The sequence below is a fragment of the Carassius gibelio genome, chromosome B21 (genome assembly GCF_023724105.1).
Source record: "Carassius gibelio isolate Cgi1373 ecotype wild population from Czech Republic chromosome B21, carGib1.2-hapl.c, whole genome shotgun sequence".
Classification (NCBI taxonomy): Eukaryota; Metazoa; Chordata; class Actinopteri; order Cypriniformes; family Cyprinidae; genus Carassius; species Carassius gibelio.
Genome location: NC_068416.1, coordinates 7,153,452 through 7,166,890, shown reverse-complemented (window position 1 = coordinate 7,166,890; position 13,439 = coordinate 7,153,452). Strand labels below are relative to the sequence as shown.

General features: G+C 36.6%; 1 protein-coding gene across 1 annotated transcript in view; it reads left to right on the top strand.

Moving 5' to 3' along the window:
* The window catches only part of LOC127985714 (gamma-aminobutyric acid receptor subunit alpha-3-like), a 181,317-nt gene that overhangs the window by 128,686 nt on the left and 39,192 nt on the right, over positions 1-13,439 (top strand). Inside the window, exons 6-7 of the mRNA XM_052587784.1 lie at positions 4,621-4,703; positions 9,009-9,152. Of these exons, the coding sequence (XP_052443744.1) occupies positions 4,621-4,703; positions 9,009-9,152 (227 nt within the window). The remainder of the gene's footprint in view (positions 1-4,620; positions 4,704-9,008; positions 9,153-13,439) is intronic.

The following is a 13,439-nucleotide window of genomic DNA, read 5'->3' as shown; positions in this document are numbered from 1 at the left end:
CCAATTGCCCAGTGGCACTAAATATTAGGTTTGCCTGATTTACTGGTTTGTTAGAGGGTAACCTTCCTTAGGAACTACAAAACCATACATTTATCCAAGCATTAGAAACCAGCCAATCTACCTGAAGAGAGTTCTTAAAAACTTTTTCTTCTCTTTTGTTCACTTCTAATCCCTGTTAAAATCCTTTACTGGAATGTGTGTGTGTGTGTGGGGGGGGGGGGGGGTCCGGCAAAGTCAGAGGTGTAGAAAGTGCACAAAAATTATATTTAAGTGAAAATACAGATATTCAATTAAACTTTTATTCCGTTAAAAGTAAGGAGATTCTTGTAATTGCATCGGAAAATAAATTGTTAAATAAAATGATAAATAAAATGTTTTGGCAGACATACAAAGGTTTGGTTAAAGGAACAAGTCAAAACAAAATGCAACGGCACAGGTCAAAATCCTTAAACAAATCCTCCATGCTTTACACCCTCATGCCACCCAGTATGTATTATTTCCTTTTTCTTTTCTTTTCTTTTTTTTTAAGAATACAGTTATTGAAACAAATATCATCTTTCTGCATATAATTCAAATGTAAGGATGATACTTCAAAAACTACACAAAGTGAACATGACGGTAACCCATATAACCCAAGTTGATGAATCAATGTCTTCTTAAATTAAATGATAGGCAAATCAAGTAATTATTTAGATAAAAATAATTAATTGACAGCCCTAATTGTTGTAATAATTGTAATAATAAACAGTCCGTATTGTATAACAATACATCTCAATACACTTTTAAATTTGGATTATCAGAAGCAGGCTCAGAATTTAACTTGCAGGGCTTAGGGAAAAAATAGTTATAATATATTATATCTCTCCGCATCACCATAGTACCATTTAAGGAATATCCTCTGAACACAAACTGCGTACGCTATTCTATTATATTTCCAAAAGAATAATTTTTTCAGTAATTTTAAAGTATTAATCTCCTAACATGATGCCAGTGGTTCCCAATTCCAGTCCTCATGCCCCCCAGAGCTGTATATTCTGCACGTCTCTCCTTGTTAACACCTGATTCAGATAATCAGATCGTTAATGAATATGATAATGAGCTTAGAGCATGAACCCTGTTCCCATTGACATGGTCCCTACACAGTGTTCATTGCTCCGTACTCCCTGAGCAGGGGAAATCTGTTGAAGTTTAATGTTTCCTCTTTGGAACACTCATTCATGGATTTGCACTGTGTGACATCATATACCTCTGTAAATAAATACAATTTAAATTCACGTCTCACACACTTCAATGCACTTTGAATGGAACATTCAAATGGGATATCGAGTGATGTCTACTTCGCAGAGCACTTACATTCAAATACACCAAACATCTGAAGCCATAAGAGAAACGTGCAGAGCAGAGGGGCACGTGGACTGGAATTGAGAACCGCTGCATTATGCAGTTGTAATTTCCCTGTAAATGCATTCATGCTAACTCTGAGATGCATTAAGTAGTCTGTGAAATCTACATTAAGGTCACTTCATATGCCATTACATCTGCAGTGTAGCGATGACTTTTGTTGATACTAATTTCTTTTGATTGGTAACAGCCCTATTAGGTTTTGTTTATTAATTAATTTAATTTATTAATTTAAATAAAAAAATGTGACATTAGACCCTAACATTTAATAAGTTTAGCAAAATTGCTCTTACAAAGTAAAGGAAAGTAAAGGAAATAAAAGTCAAAGAACATGTTTTGAAAGTAAACCTTTTTTTCTCCAACAACAACAAAAAAGTACAGTTTTGTGGTCTGTATGAATATTTATAGAAGGTAAATTTTCTCAATTCAGGCAGTTGAACTAAATGGTATTATGAACCCAGCTTATATGTCTGAATGCCCAGGGTAGAGACTTTTGAAAGCAAATCCCTGCCGTAGGCTGTCGCAGAACTGCCTCGGGAACAGGTAATGTACTTTGGATCTTTGGGTCAATATGTTATTGAGGAGATGAGAGACGCAGAAACTTGGAGAGCCTGAGACATGGCGCAAAGCTGGGGGAAAAGCCCAGGGGGACCTGTCTACCCAGGAGGGCCATAACGTTCACTGACCGTGAAACTGACAAATGGCCAGTAAAACAGCCGCAGCAGTGTGCATGCGCATTGACAAGCCAGCTGAGCTACGTGACCATAGGCACACATGTGCACACTGAATTAAAGCTGTAATGCTAGCTTCCTGTCACACTCTGTAATGATATGGTTTACAAACGCTAGAGGTTTGAGGATGTAAAATAAAAACAAATACTGAGATTTCCTTGCACACATTCACACTCGTGGGCTGCCATGTTTTATAGCTTGCAACACTTCTAATGTAGTGACCTTTACTGTTTTACACACTCATACCCTCTGGCACTCAGTATATCACATACAGCAATGCACAGACACATGCTCTTCTTACTGTCCTCTTCTGGAAAAATGTCACATCCTTTTGAGAGCTGTGGATTGTCAGACATGACGGGCACAAATTCTGCCTCCGGTTTCACAGCCACGGCCTTGGAGAAAGTCAAGGAGGAACAAAACGAATTCAGACGATGCTACATCAATCTGCAGAGGGGAACAGAATGAATTACACTACCACCTGTGGTTCTCCACAGACATGAACAAGAAGAACCCCAAAGCCATTAAACTGTCTGAGAGATGACTTTGACTCACCTTAATGGATCAGGCCTTGATACTCACTAATTAAAATCTTCAGTGATCTATTTATAGGTCAATTTATCCGACGCCATACAAGCTGTCTGCTTGTGACTCAGCTAATTTCAGGCAATGACTCATGCTGTGTACAGTACACACACAGCTTTTGAATGCTTCATCACGGTTAAAGAATCTGTTTTTAGCAGTTGTCCTTTATTCATTCATCTTAGTGCGAGTTTAACCTTCATGCTCTGTTCGATTTTTCTTCCCTGTCTTCTGTCTTAAATGTAAATCACGACTGCAGATTCTTCAGTGGATTAAATAAAATATATAAATGAGTGTTTGATGTAGCAGTTCTTTATAATTGCTCAATCTTCTGTTTTGAAGTCAGCATATAGTCTAATGAAACCTATTTGCTTTCTTAGTACATGTTTGTGGTCTTACTGAGAACAATTTATCAGTTTGCATAATAACAAAGAAAAATAGGTAACACTTTATAATAACTACACACTATTAATCATTAATTAAGCATTAGTAAACAGATAATTCATAATTTATAAAGCATTTATAGACAGTAATAATCAGTTCATAAATACAGATACAAATGCTTTATTCTTGATTTAAAAGCATATCTATAATGTGTAATTTCATACTTTATTCATGATCAATTTATCCTTTCTCAATGAAGTATAGCATTATTTACAAACCAGTTATTTAGGAGTTGCCAGTGATTCATAAGATCACAAGAAATGTAGTAAATTCAGGTAGTTATAAAGCATTTAGTAGTGGTCAGTTAACTATTTATGTGAGCTCATCTAAAGTGAGGACTAGTGATGCCTTGTAAAGCATTTATAAAGGATATTTAAAGGCTCAGTTATCTTCTAAACAAAAAACAGAAACAAACACCAAACAGTGATACAGAACATAGAAATATTAACAGCCTTTAAATCTCATTTGTAAAATCTTTACAAGGCATAAATAGTCCTCACTTTAGATGAGCTCACAAAAATAGTTAACTAACAACTACATATGTTTTATAGCTACCTGAATTAACCCTGACTTACTGTAGAAATACATGTTAATAAACCATTTATTAACAATATAAGTAACTATTACTATATATCTGAATAAAAATATGTATGAATGCACATTTAAATAGTTTATTAATCATTTACTTACAATTTCTAAGTGATCTTATGAACCACTGACAACTCCTTAATAACTGGTGTGTAAATAATGCTATACTTAATTTAGAAATGATAAATTGATAATTAATAAAGTATGAAAAAACTATTATTAAATACATTATAGATATGCTTTTAAATCAGGTATAAAGCATTTATATCTGTATTTATAAACTGCTTATAAATGTCTATTAATGCTTTATAAATGATGAATTAACTGTTTCCTAATGCTTAACTAATGATTAATAGCATGCAGTTATTATAAAGTGTTACCGAAAAATATTATTTGTAATTCAATTAAAATGTAATAACTTCTTAAAGTCTCAAAAAGATTTTACTTTTCGTCTGACATTATCTGGGCCACAGGATTTAGCAATTAGCTGAACAGTTTTTTTTTTTTTATAGTCAAATATTGTCGCCACTCTACAGGCATTGTTTGGCTTGTTGGCTTGTTAAACTACTGTTGTAGATAATGCAACTATTCTAAAACATCACCAATAGTTACAGCTGGTGACGCCATTATTAAAAATTGAATGTGATAAAGATTACAGCAGTAGGAAGTAATACAAACTCACAGTCAAGTCTGGCTCTGTTTTAGTATTTACTGTGACACCCAATTTTCATGATCCAGTCAGTTCCCAACAGATGAAATAAAATAATTTCTTGTTGAATATCTTGTTTTACTTTTAAATACATTACATAACAAAAGTTGCAAATACTCTTTCAAGCTGAATTTAAAAGCTCTGTCTCTGTTCTTTTCTACATAGATTAACCATCCATGCTGAGTGTCCTATGCATCTGGAGGATTTTCCTATGGATGCCCATGCCTGCCCGCTAAAGTTTGGAAGCTGTAAGTAATTCTCTGTTGTCATCATTTAGCTTTTTTAGATTGCGTAACTGACAGCTGCTCAGATTCTCTGGAGTATTTTCTATACATGTTTCCTTGTGCGCATGACATTGAAATCTGTGGAACATACTGAACTGGATTAAGTGGGTGCAGGTTGAACATCTAACTGCCTGTGACTACAGACAGACTCTTGTTTGTCTTAAAGACAGCCTAGATCAGAAAATTCTTAGCAGCTTATCTTCTAGACACAGCTCAGAGCACCCAATAACACAGTGTCTTTCTCCCCACAACTCAGAATGGCACGTAATGTCACACCTGATGCTTATTACCCATCTGCGATTGCTCCTTACAATAAAAAACATCTATCCGATTCAGCATTGTAAGAATACAACATAAAACCCCAAAAGGCAGACCAAAAAATACAGACCTTGTTTTTCCTGTGTGGAGTCACCAGTCCTAAAACAAACAAACGTGTTTCGTAATTCCCCTCCTGTGCAGAGCCTCAGATTAATAGCCCAGCCAATGACACCAAAGGTCACCATGATGCAGCAGTCACACCTTTATGAATAAAACATCCCACTGGGCAATAAAACAAAAGTCCTTTGCTCATACATTTTCAGTAGTGCCTTTCCCCCCATAATACCTCTTTTTGACAGATGCAGAATGGTGACCCCTCACTGGATCTGTGATTCATGCAGCAGAAAGACACCAAAGAATTGGCTCTTTAGCAAGACATCGTACAGTGGGCTGCATCATTAGGGGCTTTGTTAACAACAGTCAATTAAAAGCACTGTTCCCTCAATCCCCCACAAAGCCTGTTTACTTGCTTTTATGTTGTTCTGTTCTTTTTTGCTCGCCTTATATTGCTTTTACAGAGTTGTCTGTTTGTTTATCTTTTTAAATATTCGTCATGTTTCAAGGCACATTTTCCCCCTTCTATTTAAAGACCTGAGAAATAGTAGAAAAGTGCTCATTTGGGTTGATTTTGGTTTTGTTTTTGTATTCTGGAGAAATGTTATCATTCATTTTAAGAACAGCTTGTTTATTCTCTTTAAAGCAAGCTGAGCGCATCTTAAGGAATAATAAACTTGATATAATGAATAGTTCAAAACATCTTTTTCTTCCCCTTCTTTTTTATGTCACATAAACTGTGATTTTAGGGTGCTAATTAATCTGGTAACTGTCAAAAGATGCACTTATGTATTACATTGCCAGAAGTGTCCTGTAAGCATAATTATTATGCGTCACTCTGGAATGAGATTTTAATTGGTCAGTTGTGGCAACCCATGTTTCTTGTACCACTCTCTCATTAGTAATTATTTTGTTTAAAACTCACATTATGTCTTTTTGCTCATGTATTTTTATTTCGATTTAGGATTTAGTTTTGTGCACAAACAAAAAATACATTTTTTATTTACTTTCTTCACTTTTTTAAGCATTGCATGATTTATTTTGCTTATAGTTTGGGTATTCTGCCTGCACTGCAAAAGAATTGCAGACATTCAAGGACCATTAACACTAAACACGAACGGCATAAAAAAAATCATCTTGATTCTCCACCGTATTCTATTTTTCTACTTCTTATTACTTTTCCATTATTTGGTCTGGTAAACAGGTAAAAGGTTCATTTCACACCAGCAGAATGAGTGTCCGGCTTTTATATGACTGCCAGCCATGATGATTTATAATTGAGGCTAATGCATAACGGCCATCGGAGTAGAGAGCTAATGACACACAAGCTCCTCATTCCCTCGTTAACCAGCTGCTCATTTTTAAATGCTCATTTTACAATAAACAACCATTTGAGGTGTGCAGTAATATGTAAGTTTCTACTAAGACTTAGAAACTATTATTGGACTGTTAATCAAATTATAGCAAGGTCATTCACATGAAAATAGTGTTATAAAGTGATATGTGATGAAATATGTCCTTCTCCATTCCAATTTGAATTGCTTCTAATTCATTCTCTCATGTTATATTCTCTTTCTCACTCCCATCCCTTTTTTAATTGAGCTTTAACTGAGACACTAAATTTAACTTGTCTTGTAATGTGCTGAAAGTCTTTGACAGTGTTGAACTTTTCAGCCTATAGCCATTTCTCGCAGGCCAGACTAAATATGAAACGATGCCAGTCGTATAATTTAAATATTTATTTAAACATGGAACAATAATGCACTTCATTATCAATTACTATTCACAATGGATGAAGTGGCATTAAACTTGATGTGTTTAGCTTTTGATTAATGACCTTCCAACAGAATAAAACAATAAGGTTTCTATGTGGCCATCAAAATTTAATTAGCAATCCTCAGCCTGCTGTGTGAATTATGTTTCTAGTGTTAAGCCTGCCAGCTTTTCTCCCGCTTACTTGCTCAGGGTCATGTGGGCGCACATGTGTCTGTCTGTGTATGTGTGTTGTTTGTTCTGTGTACAGACCCCAAGATAATTGTTTTTCATGCTCTTTTGCAAAGTTCGTCCTTGTGTTACATTTCCCCGTTATATACATTAGATTCAAGGAAGCTGCTAATCGGAGGGAGCAGTTGACCCATGGTTAGTCAGCTTTTATTAAAGTTGCATTCCAATTGCCCTCACTGAGATGCATTTATTCATTTTACTGCCCACTTTTTTTATCATGAGCTCTGTTTTGTTATAAAGTCAGAATTTTCAGTTGGTGCTTTTCCAGTATTTTTAGTTGGATGGTTTTAATTCTCTCAGAAGGCAAACTGACCAGTAAAATGTTTTTGCACTCAAATTGCACAGTGCATTCTCAACTGGTAATAAGTATATCTTAAATTTACACACTTTTTAGTTTGCATACTGTTTTGTAAAACAGGCTGTACAATAACTTATTTATGCACTACATGTTTTACTGAGCAAATAAGTACTAGTCAAAACAAAATACAAATATTGGTTTGGCCACCTAATTGTTTAAACCTCTTATCCGAGTTATTTTTAAAATTTAGTTTGGACATATCATCTGAAAAAAAGTGTGTGGTAACACTTTATTTTAAGGTGTCCTTTTTACACATATTCCTTACTATTATAATAACAATTAATTATGCATAACTTCATGCAAGTGACCCTAAGTCAAAACTTACTCCTAACCCTAACCCTATAGTAAGTAAATGATGTTAATTAATATTACTCAGCATACATATAATTGCACTGTAAAAAGGACACCTTAAAATAAAGTGCAACCAAATATGTTAATATATGTATACAGCATAATGGATTCTAACATCACTTAGGAATGTGAACAATTAAACAAATAACTAAAGACTTGTTTGACGTAAAAATCACACAGAGTCCCTAAAATACACTAGTGATGGATAATTCATGAACGATTTATTCATTGCATTTCTCACATGACAAATAAAAAAAAAACTCAGGAGGTAATAATTTCTCTTCATAAATTATCTTTGGCTGCAAGATATTGATTTCCTAATCCATAATATGATCAAGATTGTGTAGGTGGACATGTTCCATCACTATTATTGGCCTTAGTCAGGTTAGACGCTATATAGAATTTCACACAGATGAAAATGAAGCAGTCTGAATTAATGTGTGAAAACTTATCCCAGAGTGCTAATTAATGCATTTACTAACAATCATGCACTAACATGTAGTGTAGTCAAGGGTATCGTTATTTACATATGAATGACACACACATGATTTATGTAAGGGTAGTTCTTGATTAGTATAAGCCTTAACTTCTCATTAGTATATATTCAAGTATTTTTTTAATGTAGGTATTAGTCCATGATTGTTCATCGTAAATGGCTGCTAAAATTATTTAGTCAAAAGTGTTCATTTTTATAAAGACTGCATTAAGAATGCTGACATGAAATGACAAACCTGTTTCCAAAAAAGTTGGGACACTGTACAAATTGTGAGTAAAAAAGGAATGGAATAATTTATAAAACTTATATTTTATTCACAATAGAATATAGATAATATATCAAATGTTGAAAGTGAGAAATTTAATGCCAAATATTGGCATATTTTTTTATTTCATGAGCTACACATTCCAAAAAAGTTGGGACAGGCCAGAAAAGTTAAATGTACATATCAGGAACAGCTGGAGGACCAATTTGCAACTTATTAGGTCAATTGGCAAAATGATTGGGTATAAAAAGAGCCTCTCAGAGTGGCGGTGTAAACATAAAGTTGCAAAGGGCAAACCTAATATTTATTGCTTTTTCAACTAGCCAGTCAGTCTAGAAGTATTGTTTTATGTGCATTATTTTCACCACACTTATATGCATTTGGTCAGAATAAACCAGTACTGCTTTGGTTTGTCTTTCTAAGATGCCTACACCAACAACGAGGTTGTATACATCTGGACAGCAGATGATGAGAAATCTGTTTCTGTGGCTCCTGATGGTTCTAGACTCAACCAGTATGACTTGTTGGGACATGTCATTGGCAAAGAGACCATCAGCTCCAGTACAGGTAAGTACTTTTCTATTCTGATTGTATAGTGAAGTTAAAGCAGATCAAAAGTGCTGGTTAAGATCTAGGCAAATGGTAGCGGATGAAGAAGGGAGAATATAACATTGTTTTAATGTTATTATTTTATTTATTTTATCATTGCATGTTTCCTATTGCATTTAAATAGTTCTAATGCGTTATTTAATATTATTCTCCAATGCAGAAAAAATCCATGTATATCACATTATCTTTATTGTCAACGACAATAAAGAGTGCATTATCAGTTACTAAAACCAGCATTTTCAGAGCTGTTTCTATGACATGTTGGACCAGGCAAAAGTGAAACAAGCAAGCAGACTGAGAGTTTCAATAAGGATGCAGTTATGATATTGTGATGAATTGATATATGGTTTGCATTTATTGTGTTACAGTACATATTATGATAATTGTTAATACCTAGCTTATTTTTTTTTCATTTTATACAACACCAAATCCTGTGTATTTACACTGAATTCTGCTGTCTGCCTTCCTTTGTTTATCAGTATTTGACGCATAGTTACAGATTCATGCTGGATAATGAAAACCTCTCTTTCTCTTTAACACAGTTTATTTATATGCATGAGTCTGTAATACTCTTCTGTACATAACCTTCTCTTTATGAAATCTCTCTTTTGCAGCTGACAACCTGAATTAATTATTTTTCCTTGCTTCCCACATGCTTTTCTCCTTTCTTCCAGCTTCAACATACGCTTACAAATTCCATTTTGTCTGTTAGTAAAGTCATTTATCTAACCTGCTTTGCAAGCACCTAGCTTATCGATTGCTCTCTGTCACAGTTATTGGGGTCATACCGCCTCTGTGAAGCAGGAAGAACTCAAACAAGTATGAGTGCAGAAGAAAAGTGTGTGTGCTCAATAAGACGATGTGCACATGTCAAAATGAGAGATGAAATTGACCTCAAGTCCATATTATTTGTGGCGCACTTCTTCTAGAGCCAGTGAAAGGGAAATTGGTCATAAATGAGTAAGCTTTGATCCAAAGGTATTATATAGATCATAGAAGTCCAGATTCCATATTTACCTCTCAGCAAAAGTCGCACTCAACCTGTCCTCCAACCAATACGCCCGTACAGGTCGTTTGTCCAAATCCCTGAAATACGACCCATCAGAGCGTATACTACAATTGCGCCCCTATTGGCAAAAGGTTGTTTTCATATTAATTATTTTGTACTCTTTTATTTGCACTCTGGTTTGCGTTTCGTGTAGCTCAATTGGTAGATTATTGCGATATACCTTGATATGTAATCATGCTATCATGGGTTCAATCCAAGGGAACGGACGTGCACGAAAATGTATATGCTTAATTAATCATAATTTAGCATGATTTCTGTGAGGGTTAAGTTTAGGGGTGGGGTAAAATACACTCGGAAGTCACCGGGCATTCGGATGGATCAAAAATATGTGACGCAGAGTTGGGGAAGCACTGTACCTACTCCCACCTCTGACGCATCGACCTCGACCACGAACTGACGTGTGGGATCATGGGCGACTAAGATGGGAGCCAAAACGAAGCGGCTCTTGAGGTTGGTAAATACAACTTTGGCTGTATTAGACCACCTGAACATAGTTCTGGGGGAGGTCAAGGTGGTCAGAGGTGAGACTAGTTGGCTGAAATTGCGAATAAAACTGAAAAAACTAGGGCCTTAAGAGAATCTGGACTTGGCCAATCTATCAAAGCCTTAACCTTGTCAGGATCCATACATATTCCCTCAAACAAGACAGTGTAACCAAGGAAGGAAACAGACTGTGCATGAAATATGCATTTCTCCGCCTTCACAAAAAGCCCATTCTCTAGAAACCTTTGGAGCACTCATCTGACGTGTTGCATGTGTTCCCGGAGAGACAAAGAAAAAAATAATATGTCATCCAGGTAAACATATATGAACTGATCTACCATGTCTCTCAACACGTCATTGACGAGTGCTTGAAAAACCGCTGGCGAGTTGGAAAGCCCGAATGGCAGAACCAAGTATTCAAAGTGCCCTCTAGGGATGTTAAAGGTGGTTTTCCACTCATCCCCATTCCTGATGTGGACCAAATGATAAGTGTTACATAAATCCAATTTTGTGAAGATGGATGCTCCCTGTAACCTCTCGAAGGCTGAAGACATCAACGGCAAAGGATAGATATTCTTCAACGTGATGTTGTTCAACTCTCGGTTATTATTACAAGGTGACAGAGAACCATCCTTCTTACCAACAAAAATTTACTCCGCCCCCGCTGGAGAAGAGGAAGGGCGGATGAACCCCCATGCTAGAGAATCAGACAGATATTTGTCCATGACCTCCCTCTCAGGAATGGAAAGAGAGTAAAGCTTGTCTTTAGGCGGGGACTTACCTAGGACTATTTCTATGGCACAGTCATAGGGACCATGCGGAGGAAGAGAAGCAGCGCTTACTGAACACTTTCTTCAGCTCCAGATACTCCGCGGGCACGTTTGACAAAACCATTGCCTCCTCCTGAAAAACAGAACTAGACACAGAAGAGCAAGCAGACACCAGACAAGACTCATGACAACACTCGCTCCACAAGGTGATGGTCTTGGAACCCCAGTCCAAGGGCATGACAGGTGTGCGTGTTGTTCGCCCATCTCAGTTTCACTGGAAGGAGAAAAGATGATGTTGAGGACTTCCTGGTGGAGATCCCACCCGATAGTACCCTCAAGTTTACAACTGGGCTAGCTCTTTTACCGGGCAGGAGAATAGAAAATGTCCAGAGCCACTGCAATACTAACAAAGTCCTCTGGACCTCTGCCTCTTTCTCGCTTCTGTCTCGAAGGTGCAAGGCTGCAAGGAGAAATACATGGAACATCTGGTAAGGTTGCTCCACAGAAGTTAGGCTCACCAGACTAATTCTCAGGAACTGGTAGGCGGGGTTCCGGACGGTAGTTCGACTCGAGGACAGCTCGGGGAACAGACATGCAGGCGGCACAGCGGGAATGGTCAGCTGTTGTATCTGCTGGGTGAGCTCGGACACCTGTGTCACCATCGCTTTGTACAGCACATCCGGTGTTGACGATGCTCTCTTGCTGTTAATCCATAAGGGTGACGCTGTGGTGGCCGAATTAGGCTAGGGATGTGGAACTTGCTGCTTCTATGTTGGTCAGAGCATTCTGTAATGGGAAATGATGGTAAGGAAGCAAGTGCAAGTAAATGAAATAGGATTTATTAACGGAGTCCAATGAACAGAGAAGAATTGCAGGAACAACAGGTATGTAGAGATGTCTGACGGTGATCCAAGAAGTGGCGATGAGAAAAGACAGCAGGAGAGCGTGACACAGGAACAGAGATGAGTGGTCCTTGGTGGTGTGGAGTGGATGGGGTTCCAGAGGAGCGAAGATCCAACGATGAGATGAAACAGAGATGAAACAGGAATGAGAAACCAGGCATATGAACGGGAAACTTCAAACAACAATCTTACAAACACAAGATGAAAGAAAGAGCAATAAGTAGGGATCGGGTAATGAGTGGCAGCTGTGGCTGATAAACAGTTAACGGAGATGCCCACATGAAACGATCAGTGCTGATGAGAGACACACAAAACTCCACCCACATAGTGCAAAACAGAGACGATGGTTTACTAACCGTGAGACTAGGGGCTTGAGCTCCAGTGAAATAACACTGTTCCATGTAACGTATGTAAAAAAAGCAAAAAAAATTAAACAAAATTAAAAAATTATAGTCAGAACGGAAGTCAGATAAAACTGACTAAATGAATGATTATGAGTGTAAAGTACATTAACATCGAAAGACAAAATCTATGAATAAAACGAATAAAATATTGAAAAAAAAATTTACATTGGCAGACTGGCAGCTACAATTGGTTGTTAAAATAAGAAGTAAAATCATAGATAGACAAAACATTCATTCCACATTCTTAGGACTTAGGGATGTCATTTAGGGCAGTGATCCTCAAATCTGGCTTGCGAGATCCACTTTCCTGCAGAGTTTAGCTCTAATACTAATCAAATACATTTTAGTTTACTAATCAGTGTCTTCAGGCTCATTAAAAAAGGTAGGTTTGTTTGATTAGGGTTGGAGCTAAACTCGGCAGGAAAGTGGATGCCGCGAGTCAGATTTAAGGATCACTGACTTAGGGTTAGGTTTATTTATATAACTATATTATAGGGCTTTTTTTGTGATTGCAATTGAGATTGTTGTATAATAAATATATAATGTATTTAAAGATGCAGCTTCTATGTAATCTTAGTTGCGTAAAGAATGCTTAAAAATAGAGCAACAATTCTATC